Source organism: Pseudopodoces humilis, chromosome 9, assembly GCF_049639895.1.
Source record: "Pseudopodoces humilis isolate 2021_Gansu_Grassland_sample_001 chromosome 9, ASM4963989v1, whole genome shotgun sequence".
NCBI classification, from domain to species: domain Eukaryota; kingdom Metazoa; phylum Chordata; class Aves; order Passeriformes; family Paridae; genus Pseudopodoces; species Pseudopodoces humilis.
Genome location: NC_142208.1, coordinates 33,587,942 through 33,615,287, shown reverse-complemented (window position 1 = coordinate 33,615,287; position 27,346 = coordinate 33,587,942). Strand labels below are relative to the sequence as shown.

At 42.9% G+C, this 27,346-nt stretch overlaps 1 protein-coding gene across 1 annotated transcript in view; it reads left to right on the top strand.

Moving 5' to 3' along the window:
- ADAM12 (ADAM metallopeptidase domain 12) overlaps nucleotides 1-27,346 on the top strand; it is a 169,929-nt gene that overhangs the window by 30,706 nt on the left and 111,877 nt on the right. Inside the window, exon 3 of the mRNA XM_005528869.3 lies at nucleotides 13,724-13,797. Within this exon, the coding sequence (XP_005528926.2) occupies nucleotides 13,724-13,797 (74 nt within the window). The remainder of the gene's footprint in view (nucleotides 1-13,723; nucleotides 13,798-27,346) is intronic.

Below are 27,346 nucleotides of genomic sequence, written 5' to 3'. Positions count from 1 at the left end.
CAGTCTGGTGCAATATGTCAACAATGTGTTATTCATAACAGCAAAGTTTTATACACTCGTGCAGTTGAATGTAATTTAAATATGTAAGAAGCACAGCATTAAGAATTTTTTTTTGTAAAGCAGTGGTAATTCAGTAGTTTAGGTGCATATGTCAGTGAAAAGTTGGACTTCTTGCTGTCTGGAAAAACAAAAAGCAATGTTAAATGGCTCAGGAGCATCAGTGGGATGAGACTTGTTCATTCCTTGGGAAGTGGAGGAGTCACCATCCCAGAAGGGATTTAAAAGCTGTGTGGATGTGGCACTTGGGGACATGGGTCAGTGGTGGCCTTGGAAGTGTTGGATTAAGGGCTGGAGTCCACGGTCTGAGAAGTCTTTTCCATAAGGGTCTTTTCCAACCTAAACCATTCCAAGGTTCAGTGGTGGATAACATGGGGGCTGGAGGACTCAGGAGTGCGGGTGGGAGGCTGAGGATCGGACACGAGGTGTTGGATCTCACAGCAGACTCAGCCCCAGGGACTGGAGATGTTTCACAATAGCTCCTCCTTGAATAATTCCTGGGAAGGAAAACAGTCATTAAAATAAATGAGAGAGAGAACTCAGCCGGGAGAACACGGGAAGGAGAGCCAGGAATGGGGAAAGCATGGCTGTGGTGAGCAGCAAGGACCTGGGACTGTCAGTGTGGAGAGGAGGAGGCTGAGCAGGGCCCTGATGGATCCTGTGGGGTGGAAATGGAAGTGGAAATGGAAGTGGAAATGACTGCAGGGAAATTAGAGGCAGTAATTAGTGTGTGTGTGTCACTGTTGGATGTGCTCCTGTCTAGCAGGGACAAGAAGAATGGCCTTACAAGGCAGCGAGGAAGAGCTCGGTAATAAAGATAATGAGAAAAGGATGTATTTACATGCGTATCATGAGGAAGGGAGGATTAAAGGTCTCTGAGTGCACTGGAGTTTCAGCAAAGCCAGAGAAAGAGCTGCTAATGAGAGCAGTGTAGTTGATCCTGACACGGGGCAGGAACCTCTGAGGTCCCATAAGTCACATTTTCTGTGATTGGGCGCAAAGTGGAGACAGTTCTTTCCGCTTCATGAAACCTCCTCTGTGAACTTTCCCATCTCTGCCTTACAAGGGATAAGATTCGTATTTTTCCAGATTTTTAAATACCTGAAATTTCCCTGCTGAGGGTGAAAAATGGGTGCCCCACAGCTTTTCTTTCTCTTGTAATTATTTGCTGTGTCCAACTTGGAATCGGACTAAATAAGACCTAGACAGCTAAAACATGATCTCCTTTCTCAGCTGGGTGAAGAGAAAGAAAATTCCTTAGCAGAAGTTCAGCCTTTTGTTCTGTTAAATTTAGTTTTTAATTCAAGGGTGGACACTGAAATCAGAGAAGTGGATCGGGATGCCATGGAGATTGGGATATTAAATGCTTGAAGAGGTTTGGTTTAGGGTGGAAGCTGTGGCTCTGGAAGGTCTTGTTAAATTTTGTGTTGTGCTGCAGTTCTCTCCTACCTGTGCCAAGTCATTAGCTTCTGGTTTTGGGGATGGAAGCAAAAGTAGAGTAGGATTATAGAAATCATGGAGTGAAAAGAGGGGGAAACAGTGTAAATACAGGACTGAAGGGTCTGTTAGCTGAGAGCTGCCCAGGAGGGTGAGGAGAGAGTTCTCTCTCAGGATGGGATGCTCTGGCAGCCCAGGTTTGGCACAGAAAGATCTTGGGAGGAGATCTGATGCCATAAAGAACAATTTAAATAAAATTTTTAGCTTATAGCCCTACTTGCTCCAGATCTCAGCTGCAGGGCCACTGCTGCTGTCTCCCATTATTCCCAAGCTCCTGACAAGTCCATTTTCCCTCAGTCCCCATGGACACTGGACTCCAGCATCTGCTGAGCTGCAGAGTCCTGTTCCTGCTCGTTCTTTTTGTGATGCTCTGCTCCATGGGGCTGAGGGTGGGAAATGGAGATGTTTCCTGAGCCTTCTGCAGGATTTTTCCCTCTTTGCCATCCCTGTGCATTGAGTTCAGAGCAGACTCAGGAACATTCCTGTTCATTTGCACTCTGAAGGTGAGAGCAGACTTTCCTTTATGCTTTTATCGCATGTTGCAAATGCCTTTGAGATGTTTCTTTCTTTGTTATCTCAAAATTCTGTGCTCTATTGATTTTTGGGTTTTCTCTGAGGGGCTGAAAATTTCAGCAGTAACCCTGAAACCAACTGAAATAATTGATTATCTGTTTTTACCTCCTCTTCAGTTATTTACCTCGTGCCCTTCGATGGAGAAAGGCTGTCCTATTTCTTGATGATTTACTGTAAAGCAGATCTTTGCTGAGCTTTAATATCAATTTATATAACCTTGATCCAGGGGTTATTTTTTGAGAGCCACAGGCTTATCTAATATGTCATAGAAGAAGTTGTTCTAGAAATATTTTTTTATAGCTTATTCTTATTGAACAGATGGGTAATGTGAAAAGAAACATATTTTCTATAAGCTCAGATTGCAATTGAAAATACTTAAATTATCTTCAAGAGTAATTAGATGCCTAATGGACTCTATAACCAATTTAGACATCTTAAAATATATTTTATCACAAATAGATATTTTTGTATACAGGGCGTTTTGTGTGGATATTAATGGTAACAGCATTTTTATCTGTGTTTTCGCCTTTGTGGCAAGAAATATAATGGTCATTAATACTTTAAACCTGGGGGTATCAGTCAGAACACCACATGTGTTTTTGTTCTAGGATGAGCTTTCTGAGATAAATTTACTGTGCTTTCCACACTGCTTTGTGCCATTTGTTTTCTCCAAGAATGTCACTGTATAGGTGGGGTGTCTCTGGGCAAAGTCTCTTTCTAATTAAGCAGAAAAATGTGAGATGCTGCCCCAGGTTTCAGGATAATTTACTTTACTAGGAAATCTTCAGATCCTTCTTTCTCTTAGGGCACATTCCAGGATATAAAAATGATTCATGTGTCTTGGAAGTATGGCTTTGGGAAGTTTGTCAAGTTATCTTGAGTAGCCCAAGAGTGGGGTGAAATCGCCCTTTCCATTAGTTTAAAAAATATTAATATTTTATCTGCCCTTGTATAACTCATTTGTCATCTTCAAAAGATCATCAGAGGCAAATTGTGGGTTGAGAGAGTGGAAATCAGACCCTGAGTCCTCAGTCCTGCTCTGCATTCCAGTCTTTGGGATGCAGAAGGGAACTGGAATCCAGAAGCAGATCGGCGACTGCAATAACAAATTAGCACAGAAGATTTAATCAGAGCCACAGAATAGGGGAAGATGTTTAGGGAGAGCAAAGCCTGAGCTCAGAGATCTTGGCACAGGCCTGGTGCAGTGGAACTGTGTGATAGGGGGGAGAGGGAGGCTCTGAAAGTGAAGAACAGCATATAAATTAAGCCAAATAAATTAAGTGATTCAAGCATTAATCTAGCCAACCCTCTGAGTTCATTCAGAGAGGCAAAACATCTATCATTGCTTCTCTGGAGATTGTAGCATTGTTGAGAATTCAGTTTAGCCAGGACATTTAGACCAACCCTTGCATTGAAAAAAAATTCTTAATTTTCTCATTGTCTGAAACTGATTGTATCTTTTTGCCTTTCAGTAAGTTTCACTTAGTTGAAATTACTTTGGCTTCAAAATCTTGAAATCGAATGAATTAATGAAAATGGAAAATCAGAGCTCTTTCCTAATTAAGAACTGAGCTTTTCAAGGAATATGAAAGGATTTAATTTAGAGAGAGATGTTTGGAGAGCATGAAATGTGGCTTGAAGGAGATACATGTGCATTCAATAGAACTCACTGAGCCCAGCCAGATTTGTATTGACAGGAAACAAAAAGCATCTGAAATCCTCTTTCAGTGATAGGATAATTTATGGGCTTTCTTGAAGCTCTCTGAGTTGACTTCCAGCTCAGGGAAATGGGTGGCCACCTCTGCTTGTGTCTCAGTGGACACAATTCCTACTGAATTCCTCATTATTTCTCTCCGTGGCAGTTTGCTGAACCTTTGGGATGGGGTTTTGGGTTTGATTTTCCCTGGCTTTGTAACCCTTCCAGGTGGATGGGGGGAAACCTCTGTCCTGGCACTGCTGCAGGTGGCACTGAGGGGTGTAAGGAGTGGCTCAGATAATGACTCTTATGGTTCAGAATGGATTTTATTTTGTATTATCCCTGAAATCCCATTCTGCTCTCTGCTCCCCCAGCAGACACACACCCCTTGTGTCACAATCCCTGTGTGACACCTGCAGCTCCTCTGCTTCTGCCCTGCCCAGGCAGCTCCCACTGAGAGGAACCTGAGCAGATAGGACCTAGAGGACAGGCCATTTCTTGTCCTTGGAAATTCAGTAGTAATTATCATCATAATTCTCCTCCCCCACAGGGCACAGCACGTTCTGGGCTCCCCACAAGTGATGGCTGCAATAATTCCGTGTGTGGAAGGGGAGATGTTTTCCGAGGAGGGTCAGGTTGGCTGCTCAGCTCCAGCTCTGTTATAAAACAGTGGATGTGTGGGTGGGAAAATGCAGAGCTATTAGCTGGGAATACCCTCAGGAAGCATGGTGGGACAAAGGGAGCAAGGTGAAGAAAATATAATTACACTGGGTAACAAGCTGATGAAGCCTTTGACACGGTCCACGCTTGACCTTGGCTTTTTCAGCACATGGGGAAAATGTGATGCTGTAATCAAACTTCTGGTAAAAGGAGGTCACAGCCCTCAGTGTCCTGACAAAGAGGAGGAATTTTACTCTTCCAGACAGGAACAACCCAAATGGGATCCATTAAATTTGCACTGCACGGTCCTCAAAGAAGTCCACGTACATTTCAAATTGGCAAATACCAACAGCTGCTCACTCCCATTGTAATTACCCAAATTGCAAAGGACTGTCTGCAGCGAGCTCTGTTCCATAACTGAGGCAACCCAGCCCCAGTGCAATTGCTTCCTGCCTGCCAGCACTATTAAGTTGTGTTTTGTGACAATTTTCTCCAGCCCAGGCATGTTTGTTTTCTTTACACAGCCTTGCACCAAGCATTGTTTAAGCAGCACATAATGGATTCCAACCAAGAGGTGCTTTCTGCTCCCATCTGTTTGATAGCACAGCGAACAGTTGTGATTCATACGTGCAGTGTAAATACTGGGTAATGACTGTGGCTTTACTTGGAGCCAATTCCAGGTTTGTTTCATTCCTGGGCCAGTTTTGAGGCAGGGAAAAAATGTCTGAACCCGGGATTGAAATTTTTAGGTGTTAAATATCTCTCTAACACAGTATCTTGGTGCAGAGGTGACAGTAAAAGCTGCCATGGGCAGGAGCTGCAATGAGCTGCTCAAATCTCTAAGGCTCTGGGGTGTCCAGTTGCCTTTTCTGAATACAGGGCCACCCAGACCCTCCCCCAGAAATTTACAAAGTATTTCCACTTTAAGCTCTTGGGGCAACATCCCTGGAAATGGTCAAGGCCAGCCTGGATGGGGCTTGGAGCAACCTGGGATAGTGGAAGGTGTCCCTGCCATGGCAAGGGGTGGCACTGGATGGGATTTAAGGTCCTTTTCTACCCAACCCAAGCTGTGATTCTGTGAATACAATAAGGAAAGGAAATACAGAGGAGGATTCATTTTTTTTATCCCATTTTTTAACCAGACTCTTCATGAAATTTTTTGCTTTGCCTTTTTTTTTTCTCCTCCCGCTATTAAAAAGATTTTTATATTTCCAGGTCTTTCAAAAACTCAAATCTGTATTGGTGCAATTAATCAACTTCCTGGCCACCCCCTCAGGGTGTCAGAGGACAGGCAGGGTTCAGCCTTTCCATCCGGTTTAGGGAATGGGATGGGATAGCAAACACACCCTTCCATCAGGCTGGGATTCAACAGCTCTGCTGCTCTTGACCTGCTTCCAAGCTGCAATCCTGCTGCAGATCCTGCTGGGCTGCATGGGGAATCCTGCACTCCGTGGAGTCCCATCAGTACCTGGATGAGCAGGTTTGGGGTGTTGGATAGATCTGTGGAAGTGGCCCTTGGCAGAGATGGTGCGTTTGGGACGCACCACAGTAAATGAGCGCTGGCTAAACGCACACGTTACTTTATTATTGTTTTTATTGCTTGTTCTTACTACAAAATCGAGTTCACACTTTGGTGCAGTCATTTCCATCCAGTCAAAACCGTACACTGTTGAATTTTCCTTCCTTCCCTCATGTTGTGGTCTCTGAACCCAAGGCATCCCCTCCCCAGATGCGGATCAGGCTCCCCGCAGGTCACCAGGCACTCGGGGAAGGGCAATAAATACACACCAGGGGCTGCTCTGGGCTGCTTTGTACCCACCCTGCTGCAAAGATTCAGGAAAGGCTCCCATGCCTCCCCTGGCTGCTTCGTGTTCCAGCTCTCATCCCTCTCCCAGCCCACATCCTGAGCCGGAGGATCCCGGAGCTCGCTCCCCATCGGCTCTTCCAAAGTGTTGGCAGCATCACTTCCCTTCCCACAATTCACTCACATTTGTTTTCTCTCAGCTTGTTTCTGAAAATCTTTCAAAAATTTGTTGTTGTTGTTGTTGTTGCAACGTTTGTCCTGAAAAGGGAATACTGATTTGGACCGGTTTTTAATCTATATAGTTCAGAGGATAACTGGGGAGCTGCTGTAAAAACCAAGGCTGCCCTATTTACACTGCTTAGATTTAATTAAAAAGAAAGAATTTATTTCACTTTGTTTTTTAAAGTATAAAGCTGAAAATTTTCTGCTAATTCCTTTTTAGCTGGTTAAATGCACTTAAATATATTTTAGTGTAACCTCAGTGCTTGATAATGAAAATATAGTGTAAAGGTTGAATTCAGGTTTTATGCATGACTTTTTATTGATACTGAATAAATTCACAACATAACTCAGCCTGACAAGGTGCAGATTTCTTTCAAACATCAAACCAGTTATTTTTGATCTGCTCCTGAAATATTTGCTGCTTGGTGTTATGACATTTTGAACATGTTTTAGCCTGGTTATCCTTTGATTTTTTAAAAAAAATGTAAATCAGGAATAGATCACAGAGAGGATGTAGCTAAGTTGTAAGCATGTTTTCCCTTTCCAGGAGCAGTCATTAGCTTTGTATTCCTGCATGGAAAGCAGGAAACGGGGAGCTGGAGCTGTGTAATTTTATTGATTTTGGTCTGGCACAATGAACTTCTCGGTTTCCTCTTTCTTGAGCGTTGGTTGCTTGGATTTTTAACTCTGGACAGGGGTCCTGGGACACCAATAGTGAGCAAGGAGCTGGGAATTTAAACAGAAATGCAGAGATTGACAGGACATTCAGCAGATGCTGCCAAACAACCCAATGGGCAGAGGCAGCACACAGAAATACTGAGATTTTTCATATTAATTGAAAGTGGTTTTAGCATATGAAGAGAAGTTTCCCAAATTAGGGTCGTTCCCAAGTGCTCCTATTTTATCTGCCTCCCATGAGCTCCGTGGTGGGGTTTTCTGCCAGCTGCTGGAAGGTTTTCCTGCTCATTGCAGGGGGATTGGACTGGATCATCTTTAAAGGTTCTTTCCAACTGAAACCATTCCATGATTCCTGTAAGGAAGCCAGGGAAGGAGCAGGAAAATTGCTTCAGGACCTCATCTGCCATGGGTTCTGCCACATCATGTGGAGCAGAAGGTTTTAAAAAAATATATAAATTACAATTTTTAGAATAAATATAAATATAGATATTAATATAAACTCACAAATAAAACTATTAATATTATAATATCTGTAATTATCTATAATATTATACACTATATATATATATATAAATTATAATATATGTGTGTATCTTTCATAGATTTATAATATGCCAAAGTGGGGAGCAGGAAAAGGAGAGGGTGGAAAAGTATGCCTATCTCCAAGCAGCAATTGCATTTTGCTATCGGAGTTAAAAAAAGAGGACAAAAATTTAAAAAAAAAGAGAACAAATTTAGCTATTGTGTCTTCCTGACAGAGGAATCTTGCATCTCTCTGTACAGTAAGCAAGAAAGCAAAAATCTGATCATTCTGCTTTCAAATAATCACTTTAAAATAAACTTGGGGACAAACTTGGAAGTTCTTTAGTTTCCTGCATTATTGGACTGGCTCAGCCAATTTGTTAAGGGCTTGGGAGTCTTTGCTAAGCCATTAAACAAAATAAAAAAACAACTGCAAAAGGCTCTGTTCTCTTATTTGGTGCTCATTATAAGCTGCCACAGGGATACATCCTTCTCATCTAAGAGCAGGCAAAGCACAGCTGAATTTGCTGCCCCCAGGAACCTGCAAAACCATAAGAATTAAATGTTTATGCTTTTCACGTCCTGCACATGAAATATCGTTTGGTCTTGGAGGTGTTTGCAAAAAACATTGCACTTTGTGTTCTCTTCTAAACTGAAGCCAAAAGAAAATGAGGAAATATTTATAGATTTAAAAGCATTGTCTACAATTTAAAGCACTTGTGGCAGGTTGTAATTATCTTAAATGTATATATTTTGTAATTGCATTTGTTGGATTGAGTTCCAGTTTCCATGGTAAGATTCCCTGAGTGACTTTATGTCTTATAGATTTCCCAGCTTCTCCCTTTTTGTGTTTTATAGATAGTAGAGGAATAATATCAGCCCAAAGATCTGATACTGTAAATACACCTTTTAGCACTAATGCAGAATGTCAGAGTGTGATAAATGAGGGAAATAAAAGGTATTTTCATATAGATAGCAAAAATTGCCATGGAATTTTTCCCTCCTGGAAGTAATGGACTCTTTCCCCACTTATGCAGTTTCTAATTCCTAGTGTTAACTCTTCTGATACAATGAAAAAAAAAACATGTATGTGTGTGGGATGTGGAATGTGATACCTGATAAATCTCAAAAGTTCTTAATTTTCAGAGCCTTAGGAGATAAGAAATTTATGACCCTTATTTTTTGTGCTGGGATTTCTGGTTTTTAGAGGAGAAAGTAAATAGGATGATGGAATCACAGGAAGATTTGGGTTGGAAGGGACCTTAAAGGTCATATGGGGACCTTAAAGGTTGTCTAGTACAACACGACATGTCCATGGCAGGGACACCTTCCCCTGTCCCAGCTGCTCCAGCCCCAATGTCCAGCCTGGCCTTGGGCACTGCCAGGGATCCAGGGGCAGCCCCAGCTGCTCTGGGCACCTGTGCCAGGGCCTGCCCACCCTGCCAGGAACAATTCCTGCCCCAAATCCCATCCAGCCCTGCCCTCTGGCACTGGGAGCCATTCCCTGTGTCCTGTCCCTCCATCCCTTGTCCCCAGTCCCTCTCCAGCTCTCCTGGAGCCCCTTCAGGCCCTGTCTGAGCTCTCCCTGGAGCTTCTCCTCTCCAGGTGAACTCTCCCAGCCTGTCCCAGAGCAGAGGGGCTCCATCTCCCTCATCATCACCTTTGTGGCCTCCTGAGCACTTTTTCCAGCAGCTCCATGTCCATATCCTGCCCCAGAGCTGGACATGCTGCTCCAGGTGGGGTCTCTCCAAAGTGGGCCTTGCTCTGACAGCAAACCACTGACATCAGTGGTTTTTAGCATACTTTAAAACTGTGCATGAAAAAATGATCCCAAATGGCCCCTTGGTAGAATCCTCTGTCAAATCACTGAATCTGGTTTGACTTGACTTCTCTGTCTCCAAACTGAAGGCCAGGCAGCTAATTCTGAAATCTGTGAGGGGAGGGTTTTTATTTAGCTCCCTGTGGAATGTCAGGAGCCACGTTGCATACAACTAAACACAAGCCATAAGTCTCCTCATAATTATTATTTTTTTCCTTTCTATCTTACCAATTTCTACCCATTTCAGCTCTGCACAGGCCTAGGTCACCTTGGCCACAGGCAAAGCTGAGCCTGTTGCAGGGCTGGCTTTAGCAAAGTTAATACCAGCTCTGGAGGTCCTGGAAACCACTTTGCTGGGTTAAACAAACCTGCCTATTTCAGTCTGGCCCTGTCAGGATATAATTTAAAACTCTGAAACCAGAGAAGCAAAATGACCCCTTTTGGTTCTGTTTCTTGTGATGATCTCTATCCTCCCAACAGTGGATTTAGGCACTGGATACAGCTGAAAATGCAGTTCTGTTTCCAAACAGCTTGATGCTGCTGCTTTGAGTTCATTTTCACTCCTTTCCTTATCTGTAGATATTTCCCTTTATTTCTACAATGTAATTGCTAGATTTTATTTAAAGTTGTATGTGCTGATCTCATTTATGTATCTCAATCCAATAAAATCCTTTATTTTTTAGAGAGAGCTGCAAAGACAGATGAGTTAGGATTCTCCATTCCATCAGTTTCCTGGTCTTCAAATGCAATAAGAAATAACTTGGAGTCTTCTCTCTCAGTCCCAAAAGGGAAAAGCTCACAGCTCTGCAGTGAGATCACAGCCCAAAGGAAAGGGGGATGTAGCAATAATTAAGATTTTGCTCAGTGACAGCTCCTTTGCATTCAAATTTCAGAGTGGATATCCCACCAAAGGTGAACAAATCTCCAAATGTATCTTCTCCACAAGGATTTCAGGAATAAAAATGGGTTGAGGCTAGATATCATTATTATTATTATTAGACAGTATTCCCAACACCATCCCCATGTTGACAGGGATCTGTTAATCCCTAAACTATCCTTCCTTTTCTTTTTCTCAATGGGGATCAATGTGATTTAAAAATTAAAAAAAAAAATAAAAACATGTTCTACTTAAAGTAGTTTTACTGCAGGACTTTTCTGACTCAGAAATAGTTTGCTGTGCCTTCATCTTCTAGTTAATCAAGTACTGATTTATTAATTTCTTTTAATCTGCTTTATTAGTGAGAATTCTTGCTTGACCTTGACTTAATGTTTCACTAATTTCCTTCAGAATATTGAGATTTACTAACATCAATTCAAACCAAAACTCCTCAGCTCCAAGCAAGGAAGAAGCAAATTAAGGGGGAAAATTCCTTTCCTGTTTTTTTGATACATTTTGATGCAGATTTTGGATGTAAATCCTCTAAATAAGAGGGGAAAGTTATGGAGATTCCTACTTCAATCATCCTGAAGTTTGGCCTCTTAGGGTATCAGGGAAAAGCTTGTGTGCACTGATGAAATCTTCTCTTATGCCACAAAAAAAAATTACCAAAAAGGAAAACTCCAAATTGCAGTTTTAGGAGAGAAGTAGAAAACTTGGATCTGGAGAAAAGAAAGTAGAATCATAAAAATTTCTTCATGTGGTTTAAATAATGCCACTCTCATCAGGTCCATTTTGCATCCACAGTCAATAATTTTAAAGGGATCAATGTGGGAATAAGTTTTGGTACCAGCATAGAAATTATTTTCCTGGTTCTTAAGGAAGAGTTACAGCAAGTGGCTCCTCCTCAAACGTTCTGAGCAGGAGGCTCTGTACCCCCCACAAGGTGATTTTTTTGGTTATTCTCAGTGGAAAATATAAAGTAGTGCTCTAATATCTGTCTTTATAGTCATTCCCATTTTATCCTGCGACTCAGTTGTGAAAATATTGATTGTAAAGGGAGGGTATCACCGTGTTTCATGGGATTTAAAATGAACTTCAAAGGGTTTGTGGCAGAAAAGTGCATAAACTTCAGGGAAGACTCCACAGCCACTGCAAGATAAACACAACAAAAGCCCTAACAAAAAAATCTGAATTAATTTCACAGGAATATGGATTAAGAGAAGAGGAGGAATAACCAAAACACAAACCTCAAATGCCCTTTCTGAAAGAGACTCCTTTTTCTTTACCATTAGGAATTTATAATTTCAAGTGTTTCTGTTTGTAGTCACCCTAGCACCTGTGCAGTGGGTAATTTTTGCTGTATTTGTGCTTATGAATTCCAGTCAGACTAAGAAAAAGTATAGTCTCATCTCCCCGCAGATGGAAAAGGGGGAAATGAGCCATTTGTTTGAAAGAAAAATCTGTGGTGAAGCAAGATTCTGAACCTGGGTCTTGTGCAAAGCATCCATAACTGGGGCCATTATTGTGCTCCATGAGAAGAAGTTTCAGCTTTAGGAATTCTCTGAGAGATTATTTTGTCTTGTAACAGCCTGTTCTATTCTGCAGCTGCTTTTTTAACTTTGCAACTTTACCACCATCCATTGACTGTCAAATAAGTACCACTGCGAACTCATGAATAAACATAGTTGTCATTTCCATATTAAGAGGGACTTCAGCTGAAAAGAATCCATTTGTGCCACTGCAATATCTTAATTATTTACTGTGTTATATTGTAATTAATTGTGGTTTACTCTCTCAAAACTCCGCATTCTGTAGATCTCACGGGTTTTGGAAGCAATGCACTAATATTAAAGTCATAATCAACATTGCTTCTAAATATTCATGCCAATAAATGACTCCCATGTGTTTGCTGAGTGCCAAGGATAGTCTGAAGCATTTATTTAGCATTCTAGTGGGATCTGGTTTCTGCAGAGTTCACAGAGATGCAGAATTTCAATGCTGTTGCTGGGAAAGCACGTTTGGATTCGCACGAGCAGGACACTTTGGATAAGGCAATGGTGTATCGCTCCCAGCCTGGGCTCAATAAAGCCTGAGAGCACTGGGGAGTTCTCAGCTAGTTCTCATTTGAACAATTTTGTTTAGTCTATGACAGCCTCCTAATAATTTAACTTTTTAATAAGCATTCCTAATTTTTCAAACAATTTGAAAATCACTGCATGCCAAGGGTGGGGATGCTCTGTCACAGCAATCACAAATTCAGACACATTCCTCAATAAATCAATTAAACACTAGAACCCCAAAATGATTCTTGCTGCAATTGGCCTGACACAAATCTCCAGAAAAGCATCTTGAGTGTATGGGGGAACAGCTGATTTATGGAGCTACTGTTGGAATTTCAAACAAGGAAATGCTGTCTTGCAATCCAGTGAGTTTGTTTAATGAAATGTAAGTTAAATGTAAACAGTTTTAAAATATATGTGAGCTAAGTCTTTCAGATCAAGGGTAGCCAGCATATTGCAAACTGTGCTTTCTCCTTGGAAGTGGTTTCCAGAGCCTGTGGAGGTGCATTGCCTCTTCCTGCAAGTTTTTAGGCCTCCACTTCTCCAGATCCTGTCTCACAGCTCACCCAAAAAATTATTTGGTTTACCTTTGGATGCTTGAGATGAAAAAGAACTTAGTTTCTATAATCAGGGGAAAGGCAGTATGAAGATTGCACACAGTCATGATGGTGCTTGAAAATGCAATCCAGATGTCCTGGTCCATGCTGGAGTGCAACTGGGATTTCTGTGGGCTCTGTTGCTGATGTCTTGTTTAGAAAGTTCTCTTAAATACTTGTATATGCATAAATACTTTGTCTATTGTTGTCACAGAGATGCTTGATAATACTGTTGACTGTATTTTTATTGATATTTCAATTTTTTTGCACTTGACAATTCTTACGTATCCCTTTCAACTCAGCTTATTCTATGATCTTAATTGCTGCAACACCACTTTAAGCTGACTATTTAACTTAATTATGCCTTAGGAAAAGCTTGAAATACATCTTGGATATTAGGAAGGAATTGTTCCCTGGCAGGGTGGGCAGGCCCTGGCACTGGATCCCTGGCAGTGTCCAAGACCAGGCTGGACATTGGGGTTTGGAGCAGCCTGGGACAGGGGAAGGTGTCCCTGCCTGTGGGAACTCAATGGTTCTTAAGACCCCTCCCAAGCCAAAACGTCCTTTGATCCCATGATGTGTCCATTTCCCTGGCAGAGCTGGGTGCAGGATGATGTGCTCTGGGTTTGGACTCAGTCAAGTCTGTTCTCCTTTTTCAGAACCACCCAGCAGTGCTGCAGTTTGTAATTCAAGCTGAAAATAAACATCTGGTCATCGATCTGGAGAGGAATGAGTAAGTACCCTGCTGCATGGTCACTTTGTACTCTTGGAAGAGACTTATAATTTTAAAATTGATGGTTTAAAATTACCCTGTTTTGTTACTGGTCCCCTATAAAGAATCCCCTAACAAGAGAGCTTTGTTCCTGTTTGGATTATGGGTATTTGTGCATTGCTGATAGAGAATGAATCTCCGTGGTTGTGTGCATTTATGTGGGGCTGAAAATGGACATGTTGCCTCTCAGGGTTTTCCTGTGTATTTCTTTTGGATTTGTCCTCCTTCCCTGTGGTAAGGCCTTTTATTTACAGTAATCTGGAATATCCTACAATCTCTGGAATTTTTTTGGGGAGGACTCATCCCTCCTAATGCTGCATCCATGATCTGCTCCATGCAGCGTCTATCAGGGGTGATGAGTCAAGACTTTGGGATTAACCCCTGCTGGAATGTTGACTGGAGCTCTCTGGGTTTGCTGCCAAGGGGCTGATGATGGGATTGTTGTGCTGTTCATGCAGGATCAACGCTGAGCTTGAGCCTGTGTTTGTGTGCATCTTTTCCATGTGCTCTTAGCACATCCTGCTCATGTCCATGAGATTTCAGAGAGGGATCAGGGACTGCTGTCGATGTGGTCCCGTGGGCAGAGTTGTTAAAGGGATACAAAGCCATACAGGAATGAAATCACTGCTCTGGAAATCCATGACAAATGGAAAAAGTCATCAAAGTCTTTGTCTACCCTGCAAGTGTTCAGTTCTCCTCTAAGAGAATCTCAAGGATATATGGTGGGAATACAGATAAGGACAACTGCATGCTGTTTGTCAAAGGCAAACCAAAGATCACTCTCAACCTAGGGAGAACTTTTTGTAACAGTTCCCAAGGACCTGTGAGTTCTGTAGGTTCCCCTACTGGGGAATCCAAGCCACAAAGGTATTTTTTTCAGTTTAAGAGCGAGAGTGGATGTGAGCGATGCAGTTTGATATGTTAGGAGGAAGGAATGTGCCTGCAAAATCAAATGTCCAGGGGAGGCCTGGGGACATCCTGCCTCAGGCTGGGGGTAGACAACATCAATGGAAAACCACGGGGCACCTCTTTAGTCCTCTGGAGTAAAACAACACAAAATCTTTTTAATCCCAGTCATTTGGATGAACCCTAACGTTACCCAGCTGTGATGAATTCCAGTTCACTTTATTATTCCACATCAAGCCCAAATCTTGAGCTTCCTTTAGATTATTTTTCATGCCCTTTAGCTGCTGAAAACCTGTCCTTGAATGGTGTGTAGATCCCCCATGCACAGGTTACTGTATTCCAGTAACTAGAGGAGAATTTAATTCCTTTAGTAAACAGGGATTTCGCTTTATATTCTCTTAATCTTTGTCGAAGGGTGTGCCTTCCTGCAGGAATGGGAAGTATGCAGCACTTGAGGAAACTATTTACATTCCATGTCAGCGATTAAAAGAACATAAAAACATAGAAAACCATAAAACTGCTAATACAGGCTTTGCTGAACATACCAAACTCTCTTGTACCTGTAATAAAGTCAGGTTTAGAAGGCTGTAAGATGCAATCTTAACCTCTTTTAGAAGCAGGGCTGGAAAATGCAATAAATTACCTCTATAGGTGTCTGACTGCATGGATTTGGAGATACTGAGATCTGCTCCTTAAGAAATATATTTTTCAATGATTATTTTTCCTTTGGGCTAAACTGGGATTATTTTTGTAGTTTGGGGGGGTGTCCAGCTGAAGATTTTCATTCTGGAAGAGCTGTGTGTGGTGCTGGCAACACAAGGTTCCTCATCCGAGCAGGAGCTTTGAGGCAGTGTTGTGGGATGGGGCAATCAGCCTTGCCTGGGTTTGGCATTTGTAGCACACAAGGCAGTTCACAGATCCCAAACCACAGGAAAAGATTGGTCATGGTCTTGAAAAATCATTTTGCCCTTTTCTTCAGAATTTCTGACTTTGATTTTCCTAAGAGATTACGCTCTGAGTGTTGCAAGTCCAAGCAGAAGTTTTCTCTGTGTGCACGTGTAGGTCAGTTTTTGTCTCTGTAAATCACACCAGGGGCTGGTCTGCAGGACTGGGCTGTGCTTTCCAGGGAAAACAATCCCAAGCTCTTTGTGCTTGCCTGTGGAAGTTGTGGTTGTGCTTCTGCCTGTAGTGCTGGTGTTGGGTTTGTCGTCACTGGCACAGGAGGTGAGGGGCATGAGCATCCTGCTGCTTCCAGGGGCTCTGCAGGGGCCTGGAGTGGGAAGTAATGCCCAGGAGAGAGATGAGAGCCTGCATTTCTGCAGAGCAAACATCTGATGGCAGCAGGCCAGGCTGGTCCTGGGGGTTCTGGACTCCAGAGGTGGGAAAAGCTCATCAAAAACCTGGGGAAAAGAGCAGGGTTCCCATCCCTCCTTCCTGGGAATCTCCAAGGATGCAGATGAGCCCCTGCTCCCTCTTCCTGATATTGGTGTTGAATTGGAAATTGGAATTTCTGAATGCTCAGAAAACATTGAGGCATTACTCACCTGCTGCAGGTAGGAGTGGAGAGAGAAACACAAACACCTTGTCTGGAGTTAAAAGTGGCAGCACAGGAAGCTCTGAGACGTGTGCTGTTATCTTGCTGTGGTTTCACATTGGAGAATGGTGGGGGTGGCGGTGCATGGGACCCCCAAATTACATAATTTCTGCATTGGGTCATGCCAAAAAAAACTTGGATGTGATTTTCCATGGTTAGGAGGAACAGCTGCTTTGAGTAGTCTTGACATTAAACTCCATTTATTGAAAACCTTTGAGATTTTCCAAACCTTGAGTTATATTTCAAAACATGATTCAGATGCATTAGGCAACCCCAAGTGGGGAGCAACGTGTGAAACCATCTGTTATCTGCGGAAATATTGAATGTCAGTTTGGTGTTTTCTGATATTTAGACTCATCAAAATGTGTTCACATGTACTGGGCAAGATGTTCTGAGTGACTTCTGCAAGAGTTACTGGTACCTGACTTCGCAGCCTAGGGCTTGAAATCTCGATGGCTTGCAGCTGTTGAGATTACTTTTGTGGATATTCATTAAATACTTTGGTGATTAATTTCCAGGCACGGCCCATTTGTAATTGCAACCCCAAAATTATTTGTGGTGGATTCAATTTGTCACAGGCAGAAAACCTGCGAGCAAGCTCACATTGCAAGTAACATTCCTTACCATGATTTAGCTGCAAAAGATGATTGCACTCTTGAGAACCTTCAGCTCTGTAGTACCTTAAATGTTTTAGAAACACTTGTCATATGGAGAGATTTCCAGAATCAGCAAAGCATCCATCAGCTGCAAAATAAACCACTTTTTGGAGCAGCTGACTGGGCTGGGGTGCATTACATCAGTAATACTGATGCTCTGCTGGTGTGCCAGCGACAGTAATGTATGCACTTAGAAATCCCTTGGAAGTTGATTGCAGCATGTGGGTCTTAGAGGGAAGCAGTTCACGGCTGTGTCAGTGAAACAGAGCCCCTGTAAGATTAAATCTGAGCTGGAGAGTGGAACAGTCTGTGGCTACTGGCTGTTTGTCTGTGCCTGGAAATGTTTTGCACTCTGTCAGGGCTGGGTCTGTACACAGCAAAGCTCTTAAGTGTTCTTTTCACTTTAAACACGTGAGAGGTCCAGGTAAAGCCGGCGGAATTACTGATTTTCAAAATTAATTTCATGCTTACATGATCTGCTGACAAAGGTCGTAATTATGAATGTCAGAGAAATGTAACACTGAGGAGATGCTGGGGGACTTTCCCAGCGCTCACTCCTGTGTGTACCTGAGGCTGGGGGTATCACAGAAGGATAAAAGTCTGAGATAAGCATATGAGGGTGAGTATGGAGGGGGATGGCTTTGTCCCTGAGGACATCAAGAACATCCCAGGTATGTCCTGGACAGTTTCCTTCTGCCAGGATTGCGTTGTCCAGCTTTGCAGAGGGAGCAGTGAGGGTGACATCAGTGTGGTTGTGGCTGGTGGGCCACTGGCAGTGTCCATTGGAACATGGAAATGGAAAGAAAAAGCTGGAATATTTTAGAGGAGCAGAGTTCACTCTTCATTTCCCCATCATTTTATGCTCCTTTTCGTCAGGTTTATAGCCCAGCCTTAACAAAGCAATATAAAAAAGGCAATATATGAGGTTACATTGCTGCCTTTTATTCCCTCTGTAAAAATTCTTCAATTTTATCAGGAGACAAAATCCACCTCAGGCCACGGTATAAGCCTCCATCTTATCCTTTAATAAGCCTCCATCAATCCCTTAGGATCCCAGAGATCTCCAGGGGTTTAGGTCATCTCTGATTGTCCCCCTTGCACATTTTCCACTTCTTCTGCAGACACAGTAGCCAGGAGGGGTTGGGACTGAGGAGGCTCCAGCAGAATTCCCTGGGCTGGAAATCAGGCAGTAGCCATCTTCATGCACAGTGCTGATGTGTCCAGTTCCAGTGAGGCTTCAAGAGTTCAGCAATATTTTGTTTTCTCTTTTGGTTAAAAGAAAAGAAGTCATTCTCTCCACTTTTCTGCCTGACCTCCCTGAATGGGAACGCTGATTGGTGTGCAAGTGGCATTGGAGCTGGATTAATTTATCAGGGAAACAACCCATTCCCAGTGCCAAAGAAAATAGCTGACAGGATTTGTTAATGAACTGACATGCTTCTATAGAATCAATGGCTTGAAATACGGAGAGAGAAACAAATCTAAACAAACAAACCCCAAACAGAGAGCTGGGACCTGTCAGAATATTCTTGCTATTATAATTCTGTGCTGTGTCTTAGCCAAAAAACTGTGACCTCAGCCTGGTTTATCTGCAAGTGCTGGAGCTGGCAGCTGTACTGCAGCATTTCAGCCTGAGCTGACAGTTGGGATTTCACTAGAATTGAAGTAAAAAGTTTCATTTTACTGGAAGGAACCGTTTTTCCCCCTTCTACAATGGCGACAGTCAGATGGTCTAAACCACACCGAAATAAGGCAATTCAGCTACCAGAGCTACAGTAAGAATGGGATCAGTCTGTGGCTCTAAGGATACAGGTATTTCTCACAGGTTTGTGGTATAAAAATTAAATATTTAGAATGGGCATTGAGAAGCAAAGATTTGTTCTATGTTTTTTAGCAATGCTAGTCGAGGTTGTGTGGTCAGGGCTACCTCTGGCTGTGTCATTGTGGAGTGAAAGGGTTCAGTCCCATCAGGAGAGAAATTGCTGCTTTTTTGGTCTGTTTTTTATCTTCTTAGAATCATAGGAAGTCTTGGGTTGAAAGGGACCTTAAAGATCCCCTAGTTCTAACCCCCACAAACATGAGGAGCTCCAAGTCCTTGCACGAACACCCCAAAAGAAAGGAACAGTGCAAAAAGGTATTTATATGCTGATACAACATGCTGGAAGGGGAGAAGATAAAAAGACTCAGAAATACAAATTCTGAGACATTTTTGTGGCTGTCACAATGTCTGTCAAGCTCAACCTTCTCTTCCCATGCCCACAAAGCAGCAGGATAACAGGGCTCTGCCAAATTCCCTGGAGAGAAGAGAGGGCTGTGTCTTACCCACATCCCAAACCCTGGTTTTGGGGTCAGGGGAGTCAGTGATGCCCTGCAGCCTGGGCATGAGGGAAGGACTGAGGGACCAAACCCTTTTCTCTGGGAAAACTGAGATGTGGGAAGTTTCATGTTTGTGTGTGTTCTGCAGAGCTACAGACCTCGTTCACACAGCAAGCAAAATCCGTCTGCTGGGTGGGCCAGGTGCTGCCTTCTCTGCACAAGAGTTTTCCGCAGTTTCCAGAGTCTCAAGCTGGCAGCTTTGAGCCAAGTGAACCCAAGATTTTTACTTTATCACTCTGTAAGTCAGAGCAATCCTGAGCTGGCCCTTCCAATTAAAGACATAACAGTAATAGGCAAATGTTAATAAATTTAATAAAGAATTAGCCCGCTTTAGGTTCCACTCTCTGAATGCATTGCAGCAGTAGACTCCAGTATTTTCTGAGCTGTGTTTTAACCTCCCTTTACAGTGCAGAATGTGAGGTTTTCAGCAGAGAGGTCGGGAGGAGAGCTGGCTATGGGGAAAGAGCAGGAATGCTGTTCCCTCCCTGTGCAGGCAGCTCAGCCCCAGCACCGTGACAGTGAGCACACGTGCAGTCCTCTAGGAGAGAAAACCCAGAACTGGGGGGGAGACAGGAGATAAAATCCTTCTGGAAACCTCTCAATCTCCTGCTGATAGTGCAGCCCACGTGGCGAGGAGCGCCGCGTGTCCCAGGTCCTTGCGCAGGTTGGCAGGAAAAGGATGGGAGGCTCCAGCTGGAGCCAGGCTTGGCTCACAAACCTCCCGAGGGTTCCTCACGTGGTTTTTCTATCTGCTCCTTGGGCAGGTTTCAGAATCTTTGTGCTTGTTGGTTGGGTTTTTTTATAAAATTTGTTCCTGACAAGAGTGAGCAGCATCTGAAAGCAGCAAGGGGGAAATGCTGAGCTCTGCTCTGCGGCCCCAGTGCCCCGACACTGCCCGGGGTATTTGAGCTCCTTCTCACAACACCTGTAAAGAGACCAGGCCAGACCCAAAAGGATTCTCCTGGTTTTCAGAAACGCTTGTGGATATTGTTTTCTGGCTTCAGAAACACTGGGAGGGCTTAAATAAGTTTTCAAATCACAGCTGAGGGTGGTGAGGTGTCCAGAGCAGCTGGGGCTGCCCCTGGATCCCTGGCAGTGCCCAAGGCCAGGCTGGACATTGCGGCTGGAGCACCTGGGACAGGGGAAAGTGTCCTTGCCATGGCTGGGGTGGAATGAGGTGATCTTTAAGGTCCCTTCCAACCCAAACCATTCAATGATTTTATGATTCAGACCCTTCTTTGACTTTGCCCCCTGGGATTTTAGCTGGGGGTTGGATGTAGCAGAAGGGAGGAACAGGAGCAGGGAGAGGAAAACCTGGCAATGTGTGTCCATGTCATAACAAAATGGGAAGAGATATCACAAAAAAAAATAAAAAAAAATTCAAAAAGCAAGATTCAAGGTTTAAGATTGTTTTTATCATGTCTTTTATTCTAATACTTGAGATTTATGTCCTCAAGTTTTTTCTGCTTTGTCACAAGTTTTTTTTTTTTAAAAAAACCAACAAACCAACCAAAAGCAAAGTCCTGATAATATTGTCACAGTCATGCTCAAATCCTAAGGCTTGGCAGCTTTGCCATGCTGTGGTCATGGAGTTTAGATAAAAGTTTCCCCCTCACATGTGCCCCATATGATTTGTGTTTTGAGGTCCTGGGATATGGTTCTTCTAAGGCTATATCCCTGTAGAGTTAGAAGAAAAAATTGGTGTCACAAATTGAGCGTAGGGACTTTTAAGGGGCTAAGGAGACACCGGTCATGCTGTTCTCATGAAGAGTTCATATCTTAGTTTCCTTTGAAGGTTTCAGTCAGGAACTGAGTGCAGGAGCTTCCACAAAAATGTTCATCTAACCTGTCTCTCTTTTATCTTTTTTTTTCTCTTCCTTCTTTATTTTCTCTTTTTCCCCCCTTTTGCAGTCTCCCTTGAGAGGGATTTCCAGGTGTGTATGAATTTCCATAGGCACAGTAGGGCAGCCTTCAGCATTTCAAGCATTTCTTTCCTGCCAGGGCTGCAGGGAAAGCGGCCAACGTGCACAGACCCCTCTCTAAAAACCTTGGGGTGCCCCTCTGCCACAAAATCCATGGAAAGAAGAGGGAAAGCAGGGGAAGGGAGTGAACGTGTGTCCATGGCAGAGTGTGATTCCTGGATGTTTCTCTGGGCAGGATCCCATTCAACATCCCTGATGTAACGGCTCCTTTTCCATGCGTGACTCAGGCTGCAGGCATGTCTGCTCCAGCTGCCTCTCTGCACCTACTGGGGAAGGTCTGCCTCCTCAAAACATAAAAAAAGGGTAAGGAAAAGATAGAATAAGAATTAAAAAAGAAAAATAATTAGGGAAGAAAGAGAGAAAGAGGCAGGTGAAAGGTATTTGAGGACAAGATTTTTCTGTGTATGGGGTGGAATTCAGAGGAGAAGCAGACACTCAGCTGGATGCTGGATTTGAGACTCTTTCCAGAAAATGTCAGTTCCTTTCCAAGTGACAGAGCAGTTTCTCAGGGCTCCAAGGATGGCAGAAAGTGCTGCTGGAGGAATCCAAACCCATCCCTGCCTGCAGAGCGTGCAGGTCCAGGAGATGCTCGTGCCCTGTCCAGCCCATCTCCCACCACCCCGCAGGGAAGGAGGGATCCCCACATTTATGCATCTCATTTCCTCCCAGCAGAGCCTCAGGGATGAATTTGTTCACATTTTCAGAGCCTCGAGGATGAATTTGTTCACATTTTGAAGATGAAAAGCAGCGAAGTGTTGCGATATCAGCCAAGAGGGCTGATGCAAAAAGCAGAGCCTATATGAGGAGTGGGGAAGAAATACATATATGGAAACATAAGCTTGGCAAGAGGGTGCTTTTTTCCCCCCTTCTTTGATGTCTGGCCTCAGTAATCCAGACAGATTCCTTCAAAAAATGGGTCCAATTTATTCCTGTGCTTTTATCTTGCTACCTGCTCCTCATTGATTTGAAGTAGCTGTGAAAAGCCCGAGTACCTGGCTGTGTGTGGAAGTGTGCCTTTTGTAGGAATAAGGGAATGTGAGAACACTGGAATGGTCACCTAGAATGGGACTATTCCTGGCAATCTGTGCTTCCCAGTCCTCCCAGGAGGGAAGCAGAACTTGCCTGGTCCTTCATCTGCCCCACATATTTGAAGTGTCTTGGTGTTGCTCGGTCCAGGAAAAGCAGTGTCCTGTTCCTATCTGATACTCTTCCTTTCCCTAAGGGAAACAAGAGTTATGTTCACTTACAGCCCCAGTTAGGGTTCAGTTTCAATGCAGTCTTTCTCATGTTACATATTTTATCTGCCCAGCATATTCTGTTACAGATTATGTATTAAAAGGTCATGTTTTATTACCGTTTTTTCCTGTAAAAAGAAAGAATAAGGAGATGTATCTCCTGTGCTCTGATAATAAAACATATAAACTTTTGGCTTCAGGAAAGCTGTATGTGACATTTAGGAATAAAAAAGCAAGCTCCATCACCAAATTAATCAGGAATGCTTACATACAGCCCACTCTGACTTCAGGGGAATGGCTTCCCACATCAGAAGTGAATGTGATACATTTGAACGTTAGTTTTACTCTGGATAATAGATAAAGAAAAAAAAATACACAACTGGATGGGAATTAGGAAATGGAAGTAGAAATATTTTTACAACTTAGCCTGAAAACCATGGAAATGACAGTTTTCTTTACATTACACACAGCCCCTCAAATCCAGCTCACAATCTGTCAGCTGTGCCTTGTGCTGACGTGGTTTGCAGACAGCTTCTGCCTTTTCTCCTCAGCGCTGCTGGGCCTTGCCTGCACTTTGTGCCCTCCATCCCTCTCCCCCTCCCAAGCCATCGGTGAAGCAAACTCCCCATTCCCCCAGGCACCCCCCAAACCCATTTATTCCTGCTCTAATTGAACAGCAAGACAGTAAATGCCTTATCAGTTTTGAAACAGCGGGCTGGATAATTCCAAGCAGATGTCTCCCTCTCCTCAATCACAACATCAGTTATGGCTTGGTCAGTCTTGATTAGCTGATTCTTACATAATGAGGAGCTGCAGTTAATGGCCACTTCTCTGTGGGCTGAACATGCTGAAAGGAGCAGCTTTGCCCCTGGAGAACAAGAGGCTGATGAGGCAGTGAAATCAAGCTCAATGGAATGAGGCTGCATTATGAGTCATTAGGAGGGATGACGCTCTGGTAACAGATGAAATATCTCTGATGGAGACCAGTTGTAAAAGCACAACTCGGTGCTTAATAAATGTGTTGGGGTGACTCAGAAAGCTCACATTTGTCTCTCAGCAGCGTTTCCTGTGTTGGATGTGTCCCCTGGCTGGGTCTGGGCTTTGAAAGGGACACCCTTACACTCACTGCATGAAAGATGACTCCACCATAAATATGAAGAGTGATCAGACCCCTTGCGTTTGGCTGAAAAATGGGAAAATCTCCCATGAAGGACAGGGTGCCTGTAAGGTGTAGTATAATTTGACTAGATTTAAAGCTCATCTGGTTGAAAACTGGGTTGTTGGAAGCTACAACAGTTTAACAAGTTCCACAAAACTCTTTAACAGCTTTTAATTGGACAAATAAAAATCTAACCTGGGAAAAAGCAGGGATTCTGGCTACACAAGGAATGAAAGTTTGAATGTATCTTTTACCCCTACATAAACAGCAAAAAAAAACCCCAAATACAAATAAATAATATCACATTATTAGCTGGGTGATAGTGTTGAGGTAGCATAAAACCCAGCAGTGATTGCAACATAAATGCTTCTAAAACAAAAATATTTGGGGAGGAGAGGAGTGGGTGTGCTAGAAAGGTTCAATTGTTTTATTAGAGAAGTGGGTAGTTATTTGTGTCTTCAGAAAACAAAGCAGTCAGGAGCAAGTAGCTGCTGTTTTCACTTGCTTTTGGGTTAGATTAATCTTTGTTCATAGAGGAGCTGCATCATCATTAAAATCTTCCTCACTTTGTTTTTTGGATGAAAATTGTGGCAAATTAATGTATTTCCAAAGGATTCTGTGGGTAATGTTCAAGCAGGGCATGCATTTGACTTCCTTTGAGCTCAGAGGCCTGGTGATCTGATGTAAAAGGAAAACAAGGGTAGTTCTTGTTAAGATGTTTTTACTTGGTAGCACCTGTTTGATCTTGTTACCCAATAAGTGCTGTTATTTTCTGAAGAAGAATATGGATTTTTATACTAATTTAGAGGAGTATCCATCTAAATTGTAGTAGGTCCTTGGGAAGATTTGTGGGTGCCTCAGTGTAAGGATGGGTTTATGTCAATAAAGTTTGCCCAACCTGTCCTGCAAGAAACCAACATTTTCCTGAGCTTAGCAATTCCTGGAAGAAAAATACTCAGCATTGTCTGGGCAGTATCAGAGGAACTGCTTTATTTTAGATTTTCCAGGGTGTGAATTCATCTGTTTCATTGTCACACCACCTAATAATTTAATTCAGATCAGTGGTGCAGTCTGTCCTTCCTGCAGCACAGCTGGTATTGTTATGCACCCAAAATATCTGAATAATAGGGAGAGAGAGCACCTTCCTTTGTTCCAGTGCCCCAGGGGCAGCAGCAGTGTCCCCCCAGAGAGCCCCAAGGTCTTGGGGGCCAGCACTGAGTCCCCAGCAGCAAAAAAAGTACCAGCAACAAATATATATATTTTTATATAAGTAATGAATTCACTTAGTAGGAAAGGGCAGGGTAGAGAATGAATTGTTTAACAGATTAATGTGAATGTCTTTTATATTTTATAAACCTCTTAATTCCCTGGTGTGCTGAGGCAGGTTTTGTTTATGTACATGGAAACACAGAATCTTTTCCAGTCCCTGTGCAAGTAACACAGAATTGGACTTCATTATGTTGGCTAATTTAACAAGTCCTGGGAGGCTTTTTGTTTCTGGGGAATCGAGGAGGAGCCATGAGGCCAGAAGTGCTGCAGCAGCACAATCTCTTGGAATGAAATAATCTGCCTTTGCTTTTGGAGCTCTCCAGGAAAGCTTTGCCTGTGAGGCCTGAGCTCAAAGATTTGGGGCAAAATCCAACTTTTCTCTGGGCTACCTGGGCAGGCAGGAGCCTCAGTGGCCATCTCCACACTGCAGCACACTCTGAGACTGGTTCCTCAACAGAGAGTTGGAAGGATGGAGTTTTCGTGGGGCTCTGAGCTTTAATGAAGGATTTGGAGATCTTTTCTTTGCAATGAAAAGCATTAAAATTCTGAGTCTGGGAATTTATTTCTCTCTCATAACTAGTGGATAATCATGGTGCTGAGAAGCAGGGCATTTAAAACTGCTGATATTATTGCTGCCATGCCAGTTAAACAGAACTAATGCAAGCATTGCATAAATATTTTAATAGCTTTTTACTGTATTTCTTTAGAAAATGTTTAAAGAGCCACCTAATGTCAGGCAGAGATACTTCCTGAGTAAACCCTTGTTAATTCTCTTTTAATGGCTTTATTAACATTGTGTAATTGAATATTGATACATTTAGCAGCCCTTTAAGCATCCTGTTTTATTGAGGTGTTGCACTCACATATTGATAAGTAGCACAATGTTAGAGCACTGATTAATTGCATCTTTGCTTAGTTCTCCTTGAACTGGTTCAACATGAAAGATGAAACATAGGTACAGCAGAGCTGTCATTTTTATCAGCTTGATGTATTTTATATGCACAGTTTGTAGCCCTTAATTGAGCTTCATTTTGATTCCCAGTCTGCCCAGTTAGTACGAGTATGATCACACTGCCAGAGATAGGGGAGTCTAAATATTTTACTCTGTGAAATGTTCTATCTTTTATCTCTTCTCTTATGAATAATTTACTTGTTGGTACAGCTTCAGAAGTGAATCCTGTTCTGCAAAAACATATATATTTTACAGGGAAAAGCAAGGATTACAGTGATATTAGCTTTCTCCTTGAAAACTCTCCTCACAATATCAGAAATCAGAGGAGGATGCCTTGCCTTGTGTTCATGCTCTTAATTGCAGTGGGTTTTCTGTTTTCCTTCCATCAGAAGCTCTGGCATTACCATTCATATTTAATCATAGCATGGCTGCTTTTCTCGTCTCCAGTGTTCCCCTTTGCTTCTTTATGCATATTTTTTACACAGTTCAAGCAGGGTGAAAATTTATCCAAGAGCAGAGGGAGCATGGAAGATCAAGTAGTGTCTGCAAACCACATCTCCAGGGCTTTTGCCAGTGCTGGAATTTGCATATGAGCTGTGGTGAATTTTCTAGGTCTTCCTGTGTTTATTCTTAACCTAGTGTTAAGACAATTAGAAAGGAAATAAAATTCCTCTTTTGTTGGCTTCCACAGAATCCTCTTATTAGAGGTTGTGTGGTCAGGCTCTGCTTCCAGGGAACAGGGACAGGATGAGAGGAAATGGCCTCAAGCTGTGCCAGAGGAGGGTCAGGTTGGACATCAGGAGGAATTCCTTCCTGGAAAGAATGATTTGACATTGGAAGGGGCTGCCCAGAGAGGTGTCCAAGGAACACCTGGATGTGATGGCAGAGATAAAAGAGGCTGAGATAAGAAAGACACACACATTGAAATCTTCTATGGAAAAACCTCCCTTGCCCAGCAAGGTTGCAGAGGAGCTGCTGGAAATGAAAACAGAGTTGCTGTGGTGAGCCCTGGAAGTCAGATGACACATGTGCCCAGCTGGATGCTGAAAGCTGCTCTGGTTTTCACTCCTGGAGGGATTCTGAGATCAGAATTTATCAGGGAGGGATTATTGGAATCCAGAGATAAGGAAAAATTAAGATCATGTCTCAGAGTGAGCAAAAGATGAGTGTCAAGGATGGGATTGACCGCGCTGATAGGGCTAAAACAGCATTCCTTTAACCCTGGCAGTTGCACACCAGCTTTGAGATTGAATGCCCAGCTGGGATTGGAAGAGAAGGCTGGGAAACTGTTTCTCCCTTCAGGAAATTAAATCAGGAAAGGAGCATAAGGAAACCAATATATGTTCATTCCTGACTGAAATTTGTACAGGATGCATAGGTT